General features: G+C 39.3%; 2 protein-coding genes across 6 annotated transcripts in view; one reads left to right on the plus strand and one right to left on the minus strand.

Moving 5' to 3' along the window:
- The window catches only part of TLR2 (toll like receptor 2), a 274882-nt gene that overhangs the window by 201467 nt on the left and 46428 nt on the right, over positions 1–26987 (minus strand). The window lies entirely within an intron of this gene.
- RNF175 (ring finger protein 175) overlaps positions 1–26987 on the plus strand; it is a 50706-nt gene that overhangs the window by 6321 nt on the left and 17398 nt on the right. For both annotated transcript variants that reach the window (XM_039479136.2, XM_074396805.1), the window contains exons 2-4: positions 2971–3008; positions 5634–5775; positions 25847–26001. In XM_039479136.2, the coding sequence (XP_039335070.1) occupies positions 2971–3008; positions 5634–5775; positions 25847–26001 (335 nt within the window). The remainder of the gene's footprint in view (positions 1–2970; positions 3009–5633; positions 5776–25846; positions 26002–26987) is intronic.

The raw sequence follows: 26987 nt of genomic DNA on the forward strand, positions 1-26987 counted from the left end.
TTCCTCCTTCGCACTGCTTAATTACCTTCATTTTCGTGTCGAGATCGATGGCCTTTCTTTCCTTCTTGGCAGGCTGAGGTGTAGACAAAGACAATTTCCTCTTGGTAGACATCTTGGGAGGGTTTTGATGAAAAATATCCAAGACACAAAACACAAACTGCTGTACCGAGTCTGGGATAACAGTTGAAATGGTGCACGCGGAGATGGTGGTGCTGCCGGAAGCTGGTCCGCACTGTCGTACGCCCAGCTGGGTAACGTTTGTGCTGCCAGACGCGGAGCAGTCGTGGCTAGCGATTGTGGTCATAAAGTCGAATGGTCGTAAGTTGCATAGGTCGTAAGTCAATCAATACCTGTATTCTTTTTCTTCTCCCCAACCTCCCAATCCCCTGGGGTATCAATCTTACATCATCTCTCTCCAATCAAGGTCTACTCAAAAAATCAGTTAACAGACTTTCAAAATATTTTCTTAAGAGACAAAAAAGACAAAAACACAATTCTTTTATGTTTTGGGGTTTGAGATGTCTGGGGTGTTCTAAAGCAAGGCAGGGCCCCTGCAGCCTGATCTGGAGGTGATGCCGCCAGGGAGGATGGACTGACCCCACTGACTCCCAAGGAAGCTGTGGTAGGTAGGCGCTCCCACCACACACCTCACTTTTCAGACTTGGGATTTCCAAGCAGTTCCAAGCTGCTCCCGCACTACCTCACTTCAGTTCACTGGGGACCCTGGTCAGCCAAGACAGGATTTTGGGACTCTCCAGACTCAGATGAAGGCTGTCAGTGCCCTCTGCTCTCCCTCCACGTGCCTGGTGCCTCTGGGCCTGTGCCTCGGATTGAACCGCTAGCACTCTGCTAGTGTGGGGACCTCTGAGCCTTAAACTGGCTTTCAGTAAACCTCATGTTATAAACCCCAGTTGCATCTCCCACTTCCAGACGCCTTAGGACCCTGCAATCTACAACCCTTCTGAGGGTCTTAGGACACACATTCTGCTCTGCACTGCCCGCATGCTGGTGGGCTTCCGTGTCTTTGCCCTGTGGTGTCCCGGTGTCCCCTTCTGCTGGCCCATCTGCTGTTCAGTTCCAGAATTGATTGCTCTGGACTCCTCTCTCATTTTCCTTGGACTTGGAGGATCACATTCTTTTGCGTTGTTCTAGTGGTGTTTGGGGAGGGAGGGGAGGTAAGCACACTTTTTTTACTTAACATGGTTCACTAGAAGACCTTGTTTTTACTTTTTTTTTTTTTTTTTTTTTTTTAAGATGTAGTCTTGCTCTGTAGCTCATACCAGAGTGCAGTGGCGTGATCTCAGCTCACTGCAACCTCTACCTCTGGGGTCCTGGTTCAAGCAATTCTTCTACCTCAGTCTCCCAAGTAGCTGGGATTACAGGCATGCGCCACCATGCCCAGCTAATTTTTGTATTTTTAGTAGAGACAGGGTTTCACCATGTTGGCCAGTCTGGTCTTGAACTCCTGATCTCCTGATCCACCCGCCTCTGCCTCCCAAAGTGCTGGGATTATAGGTGTGAGCCACCGTGCCCGGCCTTATTATTTTTTAATACACTTATTACTAGTGAGCTTGAACACCTTTCCATAAATTTATTGATCATTTGTATATCTCAATTCATGAATTTCTTATTCATGTATTTTGCCCTTTTGGACCATCTGTCTCTTTTTGATAAATTATAAAAGCTCATTTTACGTTTGCTTATTGATTTTTTGCCCCTCACATATGTTATGCTTTCTCCAGTTCAATATGTCTTTCAAATATTGAGCATTACAATGTACTTTATTTTTATGTCCTCAAAATCTGTCACTTTTTTAACTTTATAATTTCTGGGCTCTACATCATACTTAAATTTGCCTTTTCCACTGCACAATTATAAACATGTTTACTCATAATTTCTTCTAGTACTTTTAAGATTTTCTTTCTCACATTCAAGAGAGAACAAGGATTTGGATGAAATTGAAAAGTATAAGTTTCGGCAATATTTGCACAATGCCGGGACCTTTCTGGGTGATGCCAGGAAACAGGAAGTGTATGGCTCCCTGCCCCCAGGTGATCCCACCAGGTGGGTCCCTAATATTCAAATGGAGGTCACAACAGCTGGGCTCAAGTGTTGAGTTCCAGGAGTGAAGCGAGCCTCAGGTAGTTAAGGTGCATGAGTCTCCTCCTTTTTTCCACAGGTCTCTCTCTGCTAAATTCTGCTTTGGGGGCAAAAACATTGGCTTTCTATGCTCTTCTGTATTCTCCCCCAAAGTTACATGATTATAGCTTTGGCCTTAAAGGTTTCGAATGACCAAATGTAGTAGGTTAGCAATAATCTAGAAAAGGCAGTCTGTGGGTGGACTCTGCAGGTAATCCAAAAAGCACTGTTCTGGAGATGATCTCTCTGCTCTCCAGCTCAATTTGTAAGAGCACAAGCCCAGATTACTCCCTTCCCTGGAGTCAGTAATGATGCCTTCTTAACAGGAGAGTACAAGAATGCGCCAAATGAACAGAGCCTCTGGTCAGCTCTGTCTCTGAAACTTTGAACTTGGAAATGGTATTTACTCACTGAGATTGGAAATGATATTTACTGACTACCATCATTTAAGATACCAACAAAACAGATGTTTTTTAGGGATGCTCAGACTCACACTTCATATCCTAGAAGCCAGAGGAGCACCGCCTATTAGGAGACCACTCTCTGTAACTTTGACTGATTTGCCAAAACAAAACCACTGAAATGGAGCCTCATCTGATCCTTTGAGAACATGATCATATACTTATTTAACAGGGACCTGATTACTCTTTTTTTGTTTGTGTTGTTTTAGTTCTATAAGCAAATTATTTTACTAGGACTGTTAACCCAAGTTATTCAAATACTATGTGGTATTGTTATTTTTCATGATTTGGGTTTTCCATGTATTGCTTTAACATACAAGCCAAATAAACAAGGACATTTTTTGATAAGGGCCCTTTTTATGTTTTTCAGGTCTCTCATACAAAACTTTCTGCAGAAGATGCATGGAAGTAAGTAATTAGTATTTTTTAAGAGATGTTTTGCTAAAAATTAGATTTTTATCTTAACAGTTGAAAAATTGTGAATTTTCCAGGATAGGGAAGATGGGGTAGGATGCACAAATAACTATAGACCAAAACTGCATGGATTTCCGCTTTTTGCTGCGGCATGTCTGTAGGAAAAGATCATGCAGTCCCACAAAGCTGAATTAATATATTCTTCAAAATATGGCTGTGTCAAGCTACTATTTATTTTAGCCACAAGATACACTGGTTTTGTTCCTCTACCATTGACCCTGTGTTCTGGTACATACTGTAAGGCCATCGGACCCTGTGAGCACCACAGGAAGTGAAATAAAAATGAAAAGCTCCTCCTTTTTTATATTACAGCAGTTAATTTTGGATGTATTTCTACTCAAAAAAGAATATACTTACTACATTTGTACACCAATATATACTTTTCAAAGTACTTCAACATAGGTTAACCCATTTGAGATACATTTTTATTGTAGATAGCCTGTTATAATAGATTAATAGATTAACCTCATGAAGCATATTTTATTTTATATCTCTGCAAGTTCTATTTTAGACTGATCATGAAGTCACTCTTTTATCTATATGGCCTAAGTTCAAAGTCTGTTAATTATACAGAATATTAAATAGCTATTTTAGATTTGGAGCTGTAAAAAACACAACTAAGCTCTTGTACTCTTTTCATTTTTCTTCGCATTTCTTCAGGGGGTCAAGTATTTTTTGGTTTGTTTTGTTTTTAATGAACTTCTAGAAATCATTCTTGTCTCCTGAGCTTATCTTCCAATAGAGAGATTAATATTCTGATATGGATTTCAACTTTGTCATTTGATAAATGAAGGAGATTCATTCCATCTATGGTAACTGCTGCTAGCACTGACATTCTGAGAATCCCTTTCAAAGAAGCTGAACTTGAGCAGGAGTATTTATTAGGTTTTGTGGGCTGATTTCTACATGTTTTCCAGCAGGGGGCACCCGTGGGATTTGGATGGGGCCCTTTTCTGAGGCATTCACTACTCTGCTCTTCAGAGTTGCTGTAGAAATGCTGACAGAGGAAGAGAACCCAACCCACATACCCATCAAGTGCCTTTAAAAAGTCACTATCTCATGGCACAGACTGTTACCCTGCGGCGTTTTCTGGGTGGTACACTAGCTTACTGCATACTGTAACCAGTCGTAAGTGGAAACAACTTTAAGAGATTTCGTGACTGATGGTGCCACACCAGGGATGAAAGATGATGCTAACCAGTATTTAGAAAGTAACTGACAACATTCATAATTGCTCCGCATGTTCGCTCATCTTGACCCTGGGCCTCTTTCTCTTCCTCTAGGCTTGTGGTTCTCAATCTTAGCTGCCCCTTAAAATGACATGGGATGCCTGAAAAATTCCTGATGCCAGATCCCATCCTGCAAATCTGTATTAATTTGCTAGGAATAGCATAACAAAATACCACAGAATAGGTGGCTTAAACCACATAAATTTATTTTCTCACAGTTCTGGAGGCTGAAAGTCCAACATTAAGGTGCTGGCACGTTTTGGTTGGCACGTTCAAGTATAGGGGATTAGGACTTCAGTGTATGAACTTTGAGAGGGTACAGTTCAGCCCCTAACACCCAGAAATGGTCATCTAATTGATGTGGATATCGGAGGTTAAGGTTTTTTTAAAGCTTCCCAGTGATTCCTAACTTACAGACAAGGTCAAGAACCACTGCTGTGGGTTTTCGTTGAGGCTACTCCAGGATGTTAAACCAGATGATAAACTATTTTGTTGATTTTCTGTGCCATTGTGCAAAACTAATCATCCAACTAAAATGGAAACATTCAGCCATCATGGGAATGTCTGTGCATGTCTAAGATAACACTTAAGCCTATTCTTTCTCTCTGTAATAGTTCTGTAACAATTTATACAACTCATTGAGTAGCTTTCCATTGCCCTGTGGATAATATACTCTCCTCTGGCATAGACAGAATCTGCAGGGTATCCTTTTACTTGAAATGGTCGGAAATTATTTAAAATTACCAACATTTGACTCTTTTTGACTTTCAAAAATGGAAGTTTCATCTGATTGCAGCCCAATAATAATTATTCCTCATATAGGTACAAATAAAATAACAATGTGCTTTATAGTCTTACAACAACCTTGTCAGTTACAGAAGGATGGTTATCTTAAATTTGCAAATGAGGAAACTGAGGCCCAGAGAGGATAAATGACTTCCCCAAGGTTGTAAGGCAATGAAGTGACAGATCAGGGACTGGGGCCCAGGTCTTCCTGGGGCCCATTAGTTTTTTACTTAAAAGACAAGGCTGAGGCCAACCACATGGGAAAGCAAAGGGCTAAGAGGAACTGGTTTTGCCAAGAGAGTCAGGCTCCTGCTCCCAGCTGCTCCTTCTCCAGATCTCAAGAAAGGGAAGGAACCAAGAAAAACTTAGAAATATTTATAATCAAAACTTACCAACCCTCACATTAGAAATCCCCCATTGCATTTTGTGAGCCAAATCTGTCAAATCTGTTCTTCTTTTTTTTTTTTCTTTTTTTTTTTTTTTTTTTTTAACTAAATGTGCAAGGTTGAGGGCTTTTTCAGATGACCTCATTTGCCGGTTCCAGCCTGCAGCAGGAGAGGATGTACAAGATGCACCGCGGCCATGAATCCATGCACGTGGAAATGATCTTGATCTTCCTCTGTGTTCTGGTCATTGCCCAGATAGTGCTGGTTCAGTGGAGGCAGAGGCACGGCCGATCCTACAACGTGAGTCACCCCCATGGCTACTGGGAGCCTGCTCCAGCTTGTATCAGCTTGACTTTTTTTCCAGGACACATTCTCCCTTGGTTACCACTTTGAAGGAACTGCCTTGGTTTAAGTCAGTGGTTCTCAACCAGGTGCAGTTTCACTCTCAGGAGTCATTTGGCAATGTCTGGAAACACTTTTGATTGTCAAGACTTGCAGGGATGGAGGCGGGACGGGAGTTGCTACTGGCACCTGGTGGATGGAGGCCGAGGATGCTGGTAAACATCCTCCAATGCAGGACAGCTCCCCACAGCAAAAATTATCTGGCCTAAAATGCCAATGGTACCACGCCTGAGAAACCCTGGTTTAAGTAAACCAGTTTTCCTTTCACACATGAACAACTTCTGCCAACAGCCAAGGAAAGGAGGATTAGGAATAGCCAAAAGAAATGGTTTAGGCTGTCTGCCATGATCTGAATGTGTCCCCCAAAGTACTTGGGTTGAAGATTTCATCTCCAATGCAACAGTGCTGGGAGGTGGGGCCTAATAAGAGGTGATTCAGCCATAAGGACGCTGCCCTTGTGAATGGATTGATGCCATTATTGTGGGAGTGGGTTTATTATAAAAATATGAATGTTGGCCCATTTTCTCTCTTGCCCTCTCACCTTCTGCCATGAAACACACAGCAAGAAGGCCCTTGCAAGATGCCAGCCCCTCTGTCTTGAACTTCCCAGCCTCCAGACCATGAGGCAATACATTGCTGTTTATTATAAATTACCCAGTCTGCAGCATTCTGTTATAGCAGCACAAAACAGACTAAGAAAGAAAACTGGTACCAAAAAGTGGGGCTGTTACTGTAACAAATGCCTGAAAATGGGGAAGCAGCTTTGGAACTGCATAATTGGACAGAGGCTGGAAGAGTCTGAAGGAGCAGGCTAGAAACAGCTAGGCTTGCTGTAATGGAGTATTAAGGATGATGCTGGTGAGGGCTCAGAAGAAGAAAAGAACTATAGAGAAAGTCTGAAACTTCTTAGAGATTACTTAAGTGGTCACTTAAATCAGAACGTTGGTAGAAATATGAACAGTAAAAGCCATTCTCCTGAGGTCTCAGACAGAAATGAGGAACAAGGTTTTGGAAACTGAAGTAACGTCCATCCTCATTATAAAGTCACAAAGAACTTGGCTTAACTGTGTCCATGCTGGAGGGCTTTATGGAAAGCAAATTTAAGAGTAATGGACCAGGATATCTGGTGAAAGAAACTTCTAAGCAATATATTGAAGGACTTGCATGGCTTCTTTTAACTGCATATAGTAAAATGAAAGAGAGAAATGATTTAAAAGATGGAATTTATAAGTAAAAGGGAAACAATATAAAATTTGGAAAACTCACAGCTTCGCGATATAAAGAATAAAAAGGCTTGCAAGGTGTAGCCAAGTGACCCTTTGATAAAGGGAATTAACACAGCTAGGAGGAGGCCAGGTGCAATTAATCAAGACAACAGGAAAATGACCCTGAAGGTTTTTCATTGACATTCAAGGCTGCCCCTCCCAACACAGGCCCAGAGCTCTAGGAGAGCAGAATGGTTTTGGGTGACTCTCCCAGTATGCCTTCCTCAGGACCAGGAAGCAGAGCCACCTCAGAACTCTGCTTCTTGAATTCCAGCACCACACTCCTTGGCTACTTCAGCTGTGGCTTCAGGGAACCCAGGTGCAGCTCTACCTGCTGCCCAGGAGGGTACAAGCCGTCAATTTTGGTGGTGCTATTTCTGTAGGCACATGCTGTGACACCATGACACCCTCCACTTAGATTTCAAAGGATGTTGCAAACAACCAGAGGGCCTAGACAAAGACTTGTCTTGGGGCAGAGCGGCCACAGAGAGCCCTGAGGAGGACAATGCCCTGCACAAATGTGGAGTCATAGTCATAGCAGAGAGTCCCCACTAGGCCTAGGGGAGCCCTTCATGTTGAGGATGCCCCCTAAGCCCCAGAACTGTACAATTACCAGCATGCAGCTCCAGCCTAGTAGAGCTATGGGCATGAGATTCCAACTTGTGAGAGTTGTGTGGGCTGAGCCCCCCAAAGCCATGGGGGCAAGGCTTTTCCTGAGGCCTCAGGGTTCCAAACCCTACCTCAATATGCCCAGCAAGTGGGACATGGAGTCAAAGAAGATTATCCTCAAGTCTTAGGATTTAGTATTGTTCACCTTGTTGAGTTTTAGACTTGCTTGGGGCCTGTTACTCCTTTCTTCTTGCCTGTTTCCCCCTTTTGGAATGGGAATGTCTATCCTCTGCCTGACCTATCATTGTATTTTGGAAGAAGATAACTTGTTAATTTCACAGGCTCATAGCTGGAGGGAAATTTGCCTCAGAATGAATTGTGCCTTGAGTCTCACCCACATCTGATTTAGATGAGACCCTGGACTTTGGACTTTTGAGTTGGTGCCAGAACAAGTTAAGACTTTGAGGCAATTGGGATGGAATGAATATATTTTACATGTGAGAAAAACATGAATTTGGGGCCAGAACAGAATGCTGTGGTTTGAGAGTGTCCCCTAAAGTTCATGTGTTGGAAACAAAACATTCAATGCAACTGTTAGGAGGTGGGGCCTAATGAGAAGCAATTAGGTCATGAGGGCTCTGCCTTCATGAATGGACTAATGCCTTTATTGCGGGAGTGGGTTCTTTATAAAAAGACGAGTTTAGCCCCCTGTCCTCCTTCTCGCTTTCTCTGGCCCTCTTGGCTTATGCCATGAGATGATGCCGTGAGATGGCCCTCACCAGATGCCAGCCATTCAATCTTGGACTTCTGAGCCTCCAGAAGGAGAAATAAATTTCTTTTCATTGTAAATTATGAATTTATTTCTCACATAAATAAATTATGTGAGAAATAAATTTCTTTTCATTGTAAATTACCCAATCTGTGATATTCTAGTATAGTAGCACAGAATGGACTAAGACACTATCCATCATTAGCAGTAAACTATCTTGGCACTAATGGTTTGCATATCCATGGAAATGCATTCATGCAAGCACTGCACTGACCTCAGCAACACAGAGCAAGATTCTGTTTTCACAGACTAATCTCATTCAAGCAGGTTCACTAGAACCTTCCCACGTCAGGGCCTGAGACCTTGCCATTACAATGTTTAGAACAGTAGTTCTCAATGGTTAGGGCAGGGTGCATCAAAATCATGTGGAAAACATGGTTCCCAGGTCCTGTCCCCAGAGTTTCTGATTCAATAGGGACCCAAAAATGTGCATATCTAACAAGTTCCCTCCTGGTGCTGGTAGTGCTGAGGCTGCCAGTCCTGGAACCACACTTTAAAAACCTCCGATTGATTCAGACGTGGACTAAATGGAGAAGTGCTGCAAAGGGGGAAGGTCCTCAGTTAACACTCTACATGGTTCTGAGTCATGGAATGGCCATTATAAAGCCTTATGGACTCTACTTGCCTGTAACATATGAAGTGTTGACTTAGACCAATATATTATTTTATTATTACCTGTCATAAAATTTATTTCCTATGTAGTACAGGGTCTAAAGGAATTCTTTGAGTTCTGTATAATATATAAGTTTAGGCAATTTTGAACATTTCGTTAGAAAGGAGAATCTCATTTTATTGTTTAAAGCAAATGTATCTATTTTCTGCCATGTCACTTTTGTCTTATCAATTACAGTAAACATCCTTTATATTGCAAGTGGATGAAACTAGAATCAAACCTCACTAGTTCTTCATTCATATCAAGGAAACACTCTTTAAGTGTATCTTAACTGTGGTTTCCTTATCTGCAAAATGGAAATATCTAAGATAAAATTTCTGGAGTCCTCATGTAGCAAGAAACCTAGATTCATAAGGAATCAGTTCATAGCCTTATTCATTCTTTCTTTATAATTAATCGTTATCTCTGGATTGATGTAGAAAAAAAATGGTTTTTTTCCATAGTAACACAGGTATGGGTTTTGCATAGGAAGCCCCCTGACCTTGAAAGGAAACAGTGCTCCAGGAGCCCTTGACTTGCACTGTGTCACACAACTCCTGCACCGTTTTGATTTGATGATTTTTTTTTTTTTTTTTTTTTTTTGAAATGGAGTTTCGCTCTTGCTGACCAGGCTGCTGTGCAGTGATGCAATCTTGGCTCACTACAACCTCCACCTGTTGGGTTCAAGCAATTCTCCAGCCTCAGCCTCCCAAGTAACTGGGATTACAGGTATCCACCACCACACTCAGCTAACTTTTGTATTTTTAGTAGAGACAGGGTTTCGCCATGTTGGCCAGGCTGCTCTCAAACTCTTAACCTCAGGTGATCCACCTGCCTTGGCCTCCCAAAGTGCTGGGATTACAGGCGTAAGCCACTGCACCTGGCCAGATTTGATGATTTTTTGAGGTGGGTTATGTACAAAGACCATCCTTGTCTTGTATTTGAAGCAGCTGCTCTTGTGTCAACTCTTGGAGGATGTGTGTCACTGCACCAGTGATAAGTGTAAGTGTGGCACTTACACACTTGCTCTTCCTGGCAAAGACAGACCTGCCTATGGGTCAGAATCCCCTTAAAGGACTTGTGGCCATTGAAGGGTCTAACCCTAGGTGACTCAGGCTTCACTGGACCAGGTTGACACCCTGGAGCCTGACCCCTGTTGGTTAGCTGGAGTCATCTGAGTGGTTTCCTCTTACTAACTGTACAAGCTGTGCTACCTGGAATGCCTCCCCAGGGATCTGCTTTTGACTGCTATCTGCCTGAATCCTTTAGTCACCCCACTTTTGCTCCTAAGGTTGCTGTTTCTATGTCCCTCTGTCATACAACTCCGATGTTTTATGGCTACCCAGAGGGGCTCTGTGGTCCTAAGGATCACCTTGGAGGTGACCAGGCGCCTGTGCTCATGCCTCTCATGGTGATAATGATCACGGTGATCCTGTCTAGCACTTTGACAAAGCCAGGAGCCTGCATAAAGTTGCCCCCAGCATAGTCAAGGACAGATTCAGGTCTCGTGGTGCCTTGATACTCTGCTGGGTTAGCTCACAGACTTGGTTGGTCATTGGAATATTTTCTACTTCTTTGTACATCAATCCATCTAACTATTGGTATTGTCCCAAAATAACAGGTTAAGTAGCCCCTTTCTCCTGTACATCTCTATTGAGGAGCTACTCAATCTGTGGCCCCAGATGAGAGCCAGCATGTGAGGCCAGCCTTTCCCATGCTGCGGCCTTGACTTTTCCCCATCCTTTGCATCACTTCTTGGACATTCACCTCCAGAGCGGTCATCAGAGCACAGCCATTTCGGGCACTCTTGTCATGTCTGCAACCACCTGAGCTGAAATTGTTCCTAGAGTACCACTAGCTTATTCTAACACTGGTTTCCAGCTTTCTTATACTTGGGTAAACAATATCAAAAAAACACAGCCTAGTACACTACTGAATTTAAAGTCTTTGGGATGGAATTTGACAGACATGTGTCCATAAATGCTGACCTAAATTGCCCTATCATCCAGATAGAACCTAGCTTTTAGTTGTTTTTCTTGGCATGTAAGACTAGCTACTGAGAGCTTTGAACATGTTTCTAAGATTCATGACATTGCTAGCTCTTTTCTACAAGGGGCTATATGGTGAAATTTATCTCCATGACTTGATATTGTAACCTCTAGCAATATTAGTAACATATTTATATATATATATATAATTACTATAATACTCATACATAAAAATTACTATATAAAAATTTATATTAAATTACTATTATTACAGCTGTGATAAGTGCTTTCTGGAATTACCTCAGTTACCTTGAAAGGTAATTATTTTTTTATCCCCTTTGTGAAATAGAGTTCAGAGAAATTAAAAATCTTGGCCAAGGGCATATAACTAATTATATGCAGAGAGAAGGCTAGAATCCAGCCTCACTAGTTAGTTCCTCTCATATTAAGGACAAGCTCATTAACTATCTGAATTTCTAATGCAGTGACTGATACATGGTAAGTGTTCAGTACTAATAGTTGACTCTGAATGCATCCAAGAGATACTGTTTGTATATAACATTTGTGTGAACTTAGTCATATGCTGTGAAAGCAGTTTGCTAATAAAAGAAGCCTTTTCCAGACACTTTTTGTAAAGCTAGAGTGAATACTCAACCTTTGATTTATATCCTGTACGAGGAGACAATGAATTGTTTTTTCCAAAGCAGTACATCCGCTTATCCTACTTTGCCACATCCTTCTATTCTACCTTATGTGTTTGTGTGTGTGTGTGTGTGTGTGTGTGTGTGTGTGTGTGTGTGTGTCTCTTACTCTGTCACTCAGGTGGAGTGCAGTGTCACAATCTCAGCTCACTGCAACTGCTGCCTCCCAGGTTCAAGCAATTCTCCTGACTCAGCCTCCTGAGTAGCTGTAATTACAAGTGCCTAACACTGCACCTGGCTAATTTTTGTATTTTTAGTAAAGACAGGATTTCACTATGTTGGCCAGGTTGGTTTCAAACTCCTAACCTCAGGTCATCCGCCCACCTCAGCCAGCCTCCCAAAGTGCTGGGATTACAGGCATGAGCCACAACACCCAGCTATTTAGCCTCATGCTTTTTCTGAGGATGTTTTCCTGGGCTGATTTTGTGAGATACAGTAGGTTGGTGCAAAAGTAATCGTGTTTTTTCCCACTACTTTTAATAGCAAAAACAGCAACTACTTTTGCACCAACCTAATGTAGCAGGATGGTGAAAGAGTACTGGCTCTGGATTGGGAAGATTCCAGCTACTCATTTAACCACAAGGAGCCTTTGTTTTCTGATAGTTAAAGTGATGAAATTTTTAAAAATAGGAAGGCCTTCTGCTTTCAGCTCCAACATATAAAAAGCTTGGACGTCATCACTTCTATCTCATAAGAAGAAAAAATACTGGCCAAACTGATTATCAATGGCTTGTCTTGGACCTGTCAGAGAATTGAGGTCACTGGGAAAACCACCACCTCAAAATCTAGAGAGACAGGTTAATGCAGGAAGTCAAGCTGAGATCTTCTCCTTGGAAACAGACACAACAAAGCCATACATTCAAACATAGTAATTCTGAAGGACTGCTGGAAGCAGCGCATAAAGTAGTGGGAGAGAGAGAAACTCCTGGGAAGCAGTCAGGAACCCCACATTTTGTTTAGGTTTTACCTCCAGCTACCCCACCAGGTTCTTATGGTGAAAACCCAAGAAGCACTCTCATGCTTTCAACAGGGGAGGGGAAAAGTGACCACTTTGAACCAGATCCAGAGTGTTCTCCATAACAAGGCCTCCCACAGCAAGGGAAAAGATTGATCAGAGCCTCATCCAATATGGAGGGAAAAGAAATGACCCAACTCCAGCTCCCTCTAGCCTACCTGTCTCACCTAAGGGGAAACAAAATAGTTGAGAAACACTTGTAAAGGCCACCCCAGGGGCAGAGGCCTAAAAGAGACTGAATCATATGATAACAGAATGCTCCCACTACCCTTACACCCTGCCACCACAGCCACAGGTGTCCAGTGTAATAACTGAAGGTTGGAGCTGAAAGAGCTGCAAGGCCTAGATTCTATGTAAGAAGGAATGTTTAGAGAAACCAAAGACAACAGCAGAGACAGAAACAAGGACACTAGTGGCAGTTGAAGACTTTGACACCTACAACCACAGCAAACATTAAACATCCCAACTCCTAGCCAAATTAACACAAAACCTCACACTAAAGGCCTGCTTCTTATCTCAGTGTCTATTACTCAATACATCATGTCTGTTTTCAAACCAAATATTACAAGTCATGCTAGAAGGAAAAAAAAAAAAACACAGTCTGAAGAGACACAGGAAGCATCAGAACCAGACTCAGATGTGCCAGAGATTTTGGAATTATCAGGCCAGGAATTTTAAAAAACTGATTAAAAAGTCAAACTCACAGACGTAGAGTAGAATGGTGGTTACCAGAGGCTATTAGAGGGGTGGGTGGTTGGGGAAAGGGGAGATATTGGTAAGCAAGTACAAAGTTTCAGTTAGATGTGAGGAATAAGTCTGGTGTTCTGTTGCACAGCATGATGACTGTAGTTAACATTAATGTATTGTAGGTCCCAAAATAGCTAAGAGAAGATTTTACATTTCTCACTGCAAAAAAATGATAAATATTTGAGGTGATACATATGCTAATTAGCCTGATTTGATCATTTTACAATGTATACATGTACAGAAACATAATACTGTACTTTATAAATATATACAATTATTTTTCAATTAGAAATAAAATAAAACTTAAAATAATGATGGCTAATATGCTAAGGTCTCAATGGAAAAAGTAGACAACATGCAAGTATAGATGTGATCAGAGAAGTGGAAACTAATAAAAAATATTTTAAAATGTTAAAAATTAAAAAATGGTACCAGAAAGGAAGAATATCTTGAATGGTGTCGTCAATAGATTGGACAAAGCTCAGGAAGTAATCGGTAAGCTTGAAGATAATGTCAGTAGAAACTTCCCAAACTGATATGCAAAGAGAAAAAAAGAGTGAAAAGAAAACAGAACAGGATATCTAATAACTATAGGACATTTTCAAAAAATATAACATACACGTACTGGAATACCAAAAGGAGAAGAAAGACATAATGGAACTGAACACATATTTTAAATAATAATAACCAACAGTTTTCCAAGATTAAGGAGACACCAAACCACAAATCCAAGAAACTCGGAGAACAACAAGTAGGGTAAATACCAAGAAATCTATACCTGGGTATATCAAATCCACACTACAGAAAGTCAAAGATGAAGAGAAACCTTAAAATCAGCCAGAGAGGAGAAAAAACAAACCATGCAAACAAGAAGAAAGTGAAGTGAAATGTTTAAAGTATTGCAAGAAAAACCCCCATCAATCTAGGATTCTATAGCCAGAGAAATTCAGTTCAAAGTGAAGGAGAAATAAAGATTTATCAGGCAAACAAAAAATGGGAAATTCATTACCAATAGTTCTGACCTTTAAGAAGTGCTTTTAAAAAGCTCTTCAGAGAGAAGTAAAGTCATTTAGGCCAGAAACTAAGATGATCTATATAAAGAAAGAAAGAGTATCAGAGAAAGAATAAATGAAGATAAAATAAAACTTATTTCTTATTCTTAATTGCTTTAATAGATGATTGTTCGAAGTTAAAATAGGAACAATGTATTGGGTGATTATGTTATATGGATAATTGAAATGAATGACAGCAATATTATAATAAATAGGAGGGAGGAATTAGGATTTCTGTTATAAGGTACATGTAATACCAATGAAGCAGTAGAGTGTTATTGGAGAATGGACTTGGATTAGTTATGAATGTATTTTGCAAACTCTAGAGAAACCATTAAAAATAATTTTAAAGGAGGATAGAGGAGAGAAAATGAAATCTCATAAAATACCCAATTAAAACCAGAGAAAGCAGAGAGAAAGAGAGAGAGAGAGAGAGAGAGAGAGAGAGAGAAACAAGGAGCAAGTGCAACAAATAGAAAATAATTACATACATGGTAGATATTAATCCAACTATATCATTAATCACTTCAAATGTGAATGATCTAAATATAAAAATTAAAATACAAAGATTGTTAGAGTAGACTAATTCTCAAAAATCAGATGCAATTATATGTTTTATCAGATATGTCAACAGTAAAGTTTGGGAAAAGATATTCCAAACTAACACTAATCGAAAGAAAGCTGGACTAGCTATATTAATTTCAAGCAAAGTAGACTTAAGAACAAGGAAAATTATCAGGGATAAGAAAGGGCATTTGGCTGGGCACAGAGGCTCATGCCTGTAATTCCAGCACTTTGAGAGCCCAAGGTAGGAGAATTGCTTGAGTCCAAGAGTTCAAGACCAGCTTGGGCAACAAAGTGACACCCTATCTCTCCAAAAAAAAAAAAAATCAGCTAGATGTGGTGGCATGTATCTGTAGTCCCATCTACTTGGGAGGCTGAGGTGGAAGGCTCTATTGAGCCTAGGAGTTCAAAACCAGCTTGGGTAACATGATGAAACCCCATCTCTATAATTTTAAAATTAGCCAGGTATAGTGTCATGCTTCTGTAGTCCCAGCTAATTGAGAGGCTGAGATGGGAAAATTGCTTGAGCCTAGGAGGTGATTGCTGCAGTGAGCCATGCTCTCCCCGCTTCACACCAGCCTGGGCAACAGAGTAAGAATCTGCCTCAAAAAAAGAAAAAAAGAAAGAAAGAAAGAAAAGGCATTACATAATGATAAAGGGCTCAGTTATTCAAGAAGATATTTGTAATATGTATGCATCTAAAAAAAGAGCATCAAAATATGTGACACAAAAACTGATAGAACTCCAAAGAGAAATCAACAAATTGACCATTATAGTTAGCAATTTTAATTTCTCTCTTTTACTAGTTGGTAGATCAAACAGGCATAAAATTAATGAGAATATAATAGACCTGAACAGTCCCATTCATCAGCTTATTCTAAATGACATTTATAGAATATTTCATCCAAAATCAACAGAGTATATATTCTTCTTGAGATCACATGGAACATTCACCAAAATAGACCACATTCTGGGCCATAAAACACTCCAAAATAAATTTAAACAAATAGAAATTATACAGTCTATGCTCTCAGACCACAATGAATTAAGCTAGAAATTAATAACAGAAAGATAGCAGGGAAAATTCCAAAATATTTACAGGTTAAATAACACAAGACTAAGTAACACATGGGTCAAAGAGACTCCAGAGAAACTTTAAAATAATTTAAACTAAATGAAAATGAAAATACAACTTATCAAAATTTCTGGCGTGCAGCAAAAGCAGTACTTATAGGGAAATTTATAGCATTGAATGCATATATTAGAAAAGAAGATCTAAAATAATCTAAGAATCCACCTGAGGAAATTAGAGAAGAGTAATTTATGCCTACAACAAGCAAAAAGAAATAACAGAAATTTTGGCAAAAATTGATGAAATTAAAAATAGGAAATCAATAGAGGAAACACAATGAAACCAAAAGCTGGTTCTTTGAAAAGATCAATAAATTTGATAAAACTCTACCTAGACTAGCCAAGAAAAAAAAAGAGAAAATACGAATTACTAATATTATAAAAGAAAATGGCTTAGTGGTTCACACTTGTCATCCCAGCACTTGGGAGGATCACTTGAGGCCAAGAGTTCAAGACCAGCCTGGGCAATATAATGAAACCCCATCTCTACAGAAAATCTAAAAATTAGCCAGGCATCATGCCATGTGCCTGTAGTCCTAGGCAGGAGGATTGCTTAAGCCCAGGAGTTAGAGGTTCCAGTGAGCTATGATTGTACCACTGCATTCCAGCCTGGATGACAAGGTGTGGCCCTGTTCCCCTGAAAAAAGAGAAAAGAAAATGGGATCATCATTACTAATCCCATGGACATAAAAAGAAAAGGCTACAAGCAATTCTATGCCCACAAATTTGGATAAATTAGATGAAGTGAACTAATTCTTTGAAAAACACAAACTATACCAAAACTCACACAAGGAGATATAGTTCATCTGAATAGGCCTATACCAATTTAAAATTCCAATCAATAATTAATAATCTTCAAAAAAAGAAAGCACCAAGCCCAGATAATGTTCACTGGTAAATTCTACCAAACAGTTAAAGAATAAATGATACCAGTTCTCTACAATATCTTCCAGAAAATAGAAACAGAGGGAGTACTTGCAAATTCATTCACTGAGGCCAGCATTACCCTCAAAGAAAAAAACAGATGAAGACATTACAAGAAACGTAAACTATAGACCAAAATCTCTCAAAAACATAAATGCAAAAATCCTCATCAAAATATTAGCATATCAAATCTAACAATGTATAAAATGAATTCTACATCACGATCAAGTGAGATTTACTCCAGATAAGAAAGGCTGGCTCAACAATTAAAAATGAATTTATGTAATTAATCACATCAAGAAGCTAAAGAAGAAAGTCCTATGATTATATCAATAGATGTAGCAGAAGCATTTGGCAAGGTCCAGCATGCAGCCATATAAAACTCTCAACAAACTAGGAATAAAAGAGAATTTCCCAACTTGATAAAGAGTACCTACAGAAAGCCTATAGCTAACATACTTAATGGTGAGAACTGGATGATTTCCCTCTAAGATAAGAAAGGAGGCAAGAATGTCCTGTCTCATGACTCCTATTCAACATTGTACAGGAAGTCCTTGCTAATGAAGCAAGACAGGAAATAAAAGGCATACAGCTTAGAAAGAAAAAAATAAAACTGTCTGCAGATTCCATGACTGTGTATGGAAAATCTCAAAGAACCAACATAAACTCATGGAAAAAATAAGTGATTATAGCAAGGTTGGAAGATACAAAGTAAATATACAAAAGTTGATTGTTACCAGTAATAAACCATTGGAATTTGAAATTAAAACACAATACCATTTACAGTTGCACCAAAAAAAAAAATACTTAGGCATAAATCTATCAAAATATGTATATGATCTATACAGAGAAAAAAGATCTAAAATGAATAGAAAGACCGTTCCATATTCATAGACTGGAATATTCAATATCATTAATATGTCCATTCTTCCTGACTTGATCTGTAGATTAAACACAATCTCAACTAAGATCCCAGCAAGGTACTTTGTGTATATCAACAAACTGATTCCACAATTTTTATGGAAAAGCAAAAGACCCACACTAGAAAACACAACACTGAAAGACAAAGTTGGAGGACTGACACTGTCCAATTTCAAGATTTACTGTAAAGCTACAGTAATAAATAGAGCATGGTACTGGTGAAAGAATAAACCCATAGGTCAGTGGAACAGAATACAGAGCCCACAAATAGACATCCAGACAAATACAGTCAACTGATTCATGACAAAAGAACAAAGGCAATTCAATAGAGAAAGGACAGTCTTTCCAACAAATGGTGACGGAACAAGGGGACTTTCATATGTAAAAAAAAAAAGAAAGAAAAGAAAAATTAATTCAAAATAGATCTTAGGCCTAAATGTAAAATGCAAAACCATAAAACTTTGAGAAGATAACATAGGAAAAAAATCTAGGTTTACTTGTATTTAATGATAAGTTTTAAAATATGGTGCCAAAAGCATAATCCATGAGAGAAAATATTAATAAGGTAGATTTTATTGAAATTAAAAACTGCTATGGAAAAGATACTGTTAAGAGAATGAAAAGACAAGCCAGACTTGGAGAAAATATTTGCAAACACGTATATCTGATAAAGGACTTGTATGCAAAATATGCTTAAAACTCAACCACAAGAAAACAACTCATTAAAAATGGAAAAAGATCTGGATAAATGTATGGACTAATGTAATTAATTAATTCCTACCAAGGAAAACTTACAGATGGCAAATATGTATATGAAAGGAGCTCATCATCTCATTGCTTGTCATTAGAGAAGACAATAATGAGATAACACTACACACCTATTAAAATGGCTAAAATTTTAAAAATTGACAATACCAAATGCTGATGATGACACGGAGAAGCAGGAACTCTCATTATTGTTGGGAATGCAAATAATGGTAAAGCTATTTTTGAAGGCTGTTTGGCAGTCTCCCACAAAGCTAAACATAGGCTTACTATATAATCACTCTACTGGGTATTTACTCAGTTAAATTGAAAACCTACATTCACACAAAAACCTGCATGCAAATATTTACAGCACCTTTATTCACAATTGCCCAAAACTGGTAGCAAGCAAGATATCATTGAAAAGCTGGATAAATAAGCTGTGGTACATTCATGTAATGGCATACTATTCAATAATAAAAAGAAATAAGCTATCATGTCTGGAAAAGACATGGATGAACCTTGGTGAAACAAGTCATGGTGAAACAAACTAGTATGAAAAAGCTACATACTGTATAATTCCAATTATATGACATTCTGAAAACCCTTTGGAGACAGTAAAATGATCAGTGTTTTGGGGAGAAGGGAGGAAAATAAATAGGTCAGGAATTTTAGAGTAGCAAAATTAATTTGTGTAATATTGCATTTGTGGGTACAAGATATCATAATATGCATTTGTCAAATGGCATAGACCTGTACAGCACAAAAAGTGGACTTTAAAATATGAACATTTTTAAGATCATTTGGAGGTGGGGGGAAACCAGGGAGAAATGCAGACTGTGACAAGAGGATCTAATTGCGTTTAAAATATGCAAAACAAGCTCACTGAAGCGTAGAGAGGAAAAATATCGTCCTAAGTAACTTTGGAAAGGAGCAGAGTCTGTAAGATGAAGGCAATAGGAACTGCACAAAAGCAGTACTCCACTTGATAAAACTGGTCCCCGTGGGGGTACAAGTTAACAATTACGATACTGCTGTCTATGTATACAGCAACTGAACAATTAAATAAATAGACGGCAGCTAGTGGGAGCCAGGTTACTTACTGTTGGAATGGGAGTTTACAGAAAAGCAAGGGGTGAAAGTTAGAAAAAAATAGGAAGTGCACTTATAGTAATATGTATAAAAGCTTTGTACACTGAATGAATTATTATTTATGCATATTCTTTACTCTGAAGGTATTATTTATTATAAAGGATTATTATTTTCACATTATTTATGCATAATTCAGATCATGTACTTAAAGAGGACATGGACTAATTCAAAAAGCTCAGAATATTTTCAGATACAACTTTTTTTTTTTTTTTTTTTCAGACGTAGTCTTGCTGCGTTGCCCAAGCTAGAGTACAGTGACGCCATCTTGGCTCACTGCAACCTCCGCCTCCCACGTTCAAGCAATTCTCCTGCCTTAGTCTCCTAAGTAGCTGGGATTACGGGCGCGCATCACCACGCCCGGCTAATTTTTTTGTATTTTTAATAGAGACAGGGTTTTACCATGTTGGTCAGGCTGGTCTCGAACTCCTGACCTTGTGATTCACCTGCTTCGGCCTCCCAAAGTGCTGGGATTATAGGTGTGAGCCACCACACCCAGCCCTCAGATACAACTTTTTAACAAGTATGTCCATCTTCTGAAGTGGTCCTTTAAATTTATCTAGATAGATTATGTTCTACGGTCTGCGGGAGCTGTATACGTCAGAGCAGCTTATTATAAATACCTAACGCAAAGGAAATGGTTTATTTAGAAAATAAAGTATAGAAATATAACATTAACTGCTCCTATGTGATGTCGAAAGTAGAAAGAAGGTAGAAAATTCTTTTGTGTGAGGTACTACTAAATACCTGGATGTTTTCAAATAGTCACATTTGTAACACAGTATAGTCCAAGCATCTGGGTATTTGGATTTTTCCCTTTCCAGCTGGTAATCTTGATATGTTGTAGATGTAGGCAAAGCCTCAAAGTTAAATGATTTCCAAATGCCTTGAACAGCATTTAACTAGAAATAAAATTTCATTCAACATCACCCTCTCCACCTTCTTTTACATGCACTCACTTTCCATATCTGCAGCAAGTAGGCAGGAGAGTGCCAAAAAAGAATCTTTCTCCTGTTCCACAAATCAGTTAGAAGGTCTGATGACTACATCCCCAGAACTTGGGTTTCAGACACATTATTAACTTGCCTCAATACAGTGCAAATAATTTTCCAGATTGCAGCCTTGCTCCATTTAAATCAAACTTCCTGCCTATTAATAGCTGTGAAATACTAGAAAATATTACTGGGCCAATAAAGCAAGTGTCTGCTCAAATCTTTTTAAAATGAGGCAAGATACAAATACATACATACTTAAATACCTATGTACATAACATTGCAGAATCTCCTTAAAAGTTTAAATAGCAACATCAGCCATCTAGATTGATGTGGGGATTTTAAAAAGTGAACCAACTGAATTTCTAAGGGACCTTTTTATGCCAAGATTCCATTTCCATACCTCCTCCTTCCTCTTCTTCTTTTCTCCTTCTCCTTTTCTCATTCTTATTCTCATTTTCATTTTCTCATTCTCATTCTCATTCTCATTCTCATTCTCATTCTCATTCTCATTCTCATTCTCATTCTCATTCTGACAGAGTCTTGCTCTGTTGCCCAGGCTGGGGTGCAGTGGCATAATGTCAGCTCACTGAAACCTCCACTTCCCAGGTTCAAGCGACTTGCACACCTCAGCCACCCAAGTAGCTGGGACTCAGGGCCTGTACCACCTCACCCAGCTATTTTTTGTATTTTTAGTAGAGATGGGGTTTCACCATGTTGCTCAGGCTGGTCTCAAACTCCTGGCCTCAAGTAATTCACCCACCTTGGCCTCCCAAAGTGCTCAGATTACAGGTGTAAGTAACCACATGCCAGCTCATACTTTCTTCTTACTTGCTTTATATTCACACTCTCCTTCATTGTCTTTTACTGAAAGCAGGATTGTTTCCTGGGTATTTATTTTCATGGTAATTTTCTGCTTACCTCTGAGCATACCACTGCTCTCCCTCCACTATCCCACCACCTTCCCACACACACAAATGATTACAGATTATTTGGGATTTGCAGTGCAAAGGAAATGAACACACATAATTTCTTTTCTTTCCTTTCTTTCTTTCTTTCTTTCTTTCTTTCCTTCCTTCCTTCCTTTTTCTTTTTCTTTCCTTCTTTCTTTGAATATTGCACAGCCCATTCATCATTCTGTACAATTAGATAAATGAAAGATATCTTTGTTTAGCTTGATCTGTAATTCTTTGCAGATTCATTATGTGCATGGCAACACGAAAAAACCATGGTACTTTTGGGCAGCATCTGATTCGTCAGGAAATTCCTCCTGCTCTGATATGTGGTTGGGGAGAACTGGGTGATGTGATCCAGATGCATGAGCTGCCCGTTGCCAGTAATGCAGATGTGTTTTATATGCACATGGCCAGATGGTGACCCCTCTGGCATTATTAATGTGTTCCAGATGCCAGGCTTCCTTCTTTGCATGTATATGCCTCGATTGCACATATTTCATGTGTTTATTTATGAGGGACAGCGTTCCTTAATTTCATATATGGCAGTTAATATTTAAAAGGAGAACTTTTAACTGCACTGGAAATTGATAAAGAATCTTTTAAATTGCTATCAAATGTGGCTCTCATTTCAAAATGACTACCAATGTAATCATTGAATTCACAGAGCAAATTTTTGAACTTTCCCTTCGTATGTTGAGAAAATAGGGTGCTGGGTTACAGTTTAAAGATAGTTAAGAAATAAAATATTTGCGTTCTTTATACATTCTAATGATTTTTTGCTCTCTTTTCCTCTTCGGTCTCCAAAGTCTATTTTTAAAAGTACCATGTCTGTACGTTGAACATTGTTATTCACTATCAATTAAATCTAGGTATCAAGAGAAATTCGAGGTCTTCTAGAAATTACTCATACTTATAGATCTATAGGAAGAGAACTTGTTTTATTAAAATATAATCCAGTTATAGCTCCAAACTATCATGGATTGTAACTCCATGGATTAGAAGAAATTTATTAGTCTTATATTTTGGCTTAGGTCTAAAGTACAAAATATGAGGGCATAGTAGTTCCACTGAATTAAAATGAACCAACTCAACTTTTTATTTTAAGAAACTTCAGTATTTTTATAGGAAAATGTAAAAAATTAGTCAAATTCTTAAAATAGAAAGATGAAAAATGCAAATGACAGATGATCAGACTTTGAAAGATGCAGTTCATGTCCATCTTCTTTTTTACTATCAGAAGTAATGGACTTTTAAGTCAGCAAATGTATAATTTATGATAGAGAAGTATCTCCAGAATGAGCTTACAGAAAATAAATGACCAGTATGCTGATGAGATTTTTGTTAAGATGCAACATACTTTTTTTTAAAGACAGAGTCTAATTCTGTCACCCCTTTAAGGTACAATGGCATGATCTCAACTCACTGCAGCCTCGGCCTCAAGGGCTCAGGTGGTCCTCCCACCTCAGCCTCCTAAGTAGCTGGGACTACAGGCGCATACCACCATGCCTGCCTAATTTTTGTAGAGACGGGGTTTGGCCATGTTGCCCAGGCTGGTCTCAAAGTCCTAAGCTCAAGCAATCTATCCACCCCAGCCTCCCAAAGTTCTGGGATTACAGGCATGAACCACCACACCCGGCCATTGTGCTGCACACTCTTACTATCAATAGCAGAGGGTCAAAGTTGCTCATGCTGAATGCTTAAGTAAGCACATCTTGAGTCTTGGTTACTTAGCATGTGGTTTCAGGTCCTCTTGAAAACTATTCTACTTCCTTAAGTAAAGCCTGTTTTTCTATTTGTGTATGTGTATTTATCTTAATTTCATAAAGGTGCTAACTCATTCATTTTCTACACCCACAAAATAGGATGGAAAATTAAAGCAGTTTTCTGATACATGGAGGCAAGAGTAAAGAATATTTTCTTTTCCCTGAAAGTATTCCTTGAAGTTAAAAAAACAAAAAAGTAAGTTACAGGATTTGTTCCTGAACTCCTCAGATACTCACCTCAGACTTGCTCTGTGTGTGTTTTTGTTCGAGTGTATATTGATGATAACAACTCTAGGGTTCTCTGAAAGAAGATTCAGAGCAATTCTAAGAAGACTTCAGATCATTTATGAGGATGAGGCAATCAAAGGAGAATGTTGAGCCTGGGAAATGTCTTCTTGTCTGACATTGAAAGAAGAATGGCTGTTGCCTTGCCTTCTCATTTATTTTTATTTATTTAACTTTTTTGAGACGGAGTCTAGCACTGTTGCCTGAGCTGGAATGTAGTGGCACGATCTTGGCTTACTGCAACCTCTGCCTCTCAGGTTCAAGTGATTCTCCTGCCTCAGCCTCCCGAGTAGCTGGGATTACAGGCTCCCGCCACCACATCCAGCTAATTTTTTTTGTATTTTTAGTAGAGAGGGAATTTCACTATGTTGGCCAGGCTGGTCTTGAATTCCTGACCTCATGATCCGCCCGCCTTGGCCTCCCAAAGTGCTGGGATTTCAGGTGTGAGTCACTGCACCCAGCCCACCTTTCTCAATTATATCTTAAAGTCCTGTCCAAGAGCTTTGGTTATTGACCTTAGACTATTACCAAGACGTATTTAAAGGATCCAACAATGTAACTCTTTTGTTCCAAGCCTCCCTTTTCTGTTGCAAAGATTGAGAAGGTAAAGAAAATAAACGGCAGCAGCCTTTTTAATACTCAGGATGATGAATATGCAATAAGCGAGCTCTAACCACTCTTCCCACACTGCTGGCAGACTTCATTAATTGATCATAAGACTCTACCACTAAACCAGGATCCAGCTCAGAATCCTCAACAGAGCACTGCAGAGTGCCACTAAAAATTAGTTAACGTCCACCCTTGAGACAAAAACCTCTTTGCCACTCCCTTTATATTCATGCCAATCAAATAATAGGCGGTTAGTCTGAATTCAGGAAAACATAAAAGACCAAAGGATATTGCTATTGATTAAGGCTGTCTGCTTTTCCCAAGAGGGATGACTAGCTGGTATTAGGCCTGCTTCAAAGAGTAGGAGTGTGGCTATGGTAGCCATATCACTTCAGTGACCCACAGACAGTCAGTTCACTCTACCCTGCTCCCTGACCTATGGGAAAGGGACCAGATTAAAGGGCCCTCGGAAGGCTCCTTGGACTCAGGTCAATGGCATAGGCCACAAAGGGTTTATGCACCAAAGGAACAGGAAACCTTGCTGAGGCCCTGGGACTGCTCTGAAACTCTGACCTCCACTTCCTCCTTTGACATTGCTGTCACTTTCACATGGGCACATGAAAGTAACAAAGCCCCTGGGCTCTGTGTAGAGCAATGCGGTTTTCAGAGTGCTTTCCATTCCTGATCTCATTTGATCCCCACCTCAGTCAGCGCAGGGAAGCAGTGCAATTATCGGTACCGCCAATTACACAACTGAAGTGAGGCTCTCTTGTCCAAAATCACATCACTGTGGAGGCCCCAAAGACTTTTCATCTAAAATAGTCAGATGAAAGGAAGTGACGGAAGGCGGGCATTTTGGATTGCTTCCTATTTGAATTTTCAGATAATTGTGCCCATACTCTCCAGAGCCTGGCCTGTCTGGGGAAGCTGACAGTTTGATGGTGAACCAGTTGCATGGTACAAACATGATGGTGAAGGTGGTTCTCCCAGAGATGCTTCGGACTCATTTAATAATGGAGACGCCATTCAGGCACTTGATCATTGAAAGACACTTCTGTTCATTTCTCTCACAGCTGGTGACCCTGTTGCAGATGTGGGTTGTCCCCTTATATTTCACGATAAAACTATACTGGTGGCGGTTTCTGTCTATGTGGGGGATGTTCTCCGTTATTACCAGTTACATCCTCTTCAGAGCTACCCGAAAACCCCTCTCTGGGAGGACACCACGGTATGTATTCCATACATTCCTTCCCCAGGATCCCCTTTATTTTATATATTAAAAAGCATATTTGATTGCCATTTTCCTGAGTTGGGGGGAGATTACACTTCTGTTACGTTATCTTTTACCTTTGGTAGCAAAACCATTGAGAAATTAGCTACACTACTGTTCATTTGCCTTCATTATTTAATGGTGATTCAGATATGCATGTAAAATTTATTACTTCAAATATTAGCTAGTGAAAAACAGAAAAAAGAGAAGTGAAACTATTGTTTAAAATTTCTAGAGCATTTTTGCATGCTTATTTTTAGCTCAGCAAGTATTTACTTCATTCCACTGTAAGTTGTGTCACACATTTTAAAATAGAGCAAGAGTTGAAAGTTGTGTTTCAACCTGAAAATATATAATAAATCATAAGTCATGGACAACTTATTATTCTATTAACAAATGATGCTTTAATAGTCCAGTGGTCACTTTAATTACCATTGTCAGCCTCTGAAGATTTGTATAACTCCATTGTATCATTCACAAATCTTTCCAGAGTGCTTATCACATACTGCACCCACAGGCTTGCTTTCGCCCTCTCTGTTCTATGTGTAAAATCAAACCTCATCAACATAAAATTGGAATGAGATAAAATGTGTAAAATTTAAAATAGCAATAAAACAATGCTAAGTTTGACCTTTTGGGAGAATAAATTATAAACTCCAGTGAAATACTTATATGAGTATTTAGACATTTGTTTTCATCCTCTAAAAATGTAGGAAACAGGCATGTCAACTTTTCCTTCAAGTTTGGGGAAGGAATCCAGTGAGAAATCAGATAAATAAATGTGATGATAAAAATGGAAATCCAAATACTGAATTCATGTTGACTATTTTAGTTTAGTTCTGCTTTGGGAAGAGGTTTGGGGTGGTGGTAGGAGACCTTATACACTGGCCAGTTTGGAGTCTTGGACAGCCCTTGTAGTGTCTGGCTTACCAGTCAGCAAAGTG

The sequence above is a fragment of the Saimiri boliviensis genome, chromosome 3 (genome assembly GCF_048565385.1).
Source record: "Saimiri boliviensis isolate mSaiBol1 chromosome 3, mSaiBol1.pri, whole genome shotgun sequence".
In the NCBI taxonomy this organism is placed as follows: domain Eukaryota; kingdom Metazoa; phylum Chordata; class Mammalia; order Primates; family Cebidae; genus Saimiri; species Saimiri boliviensis.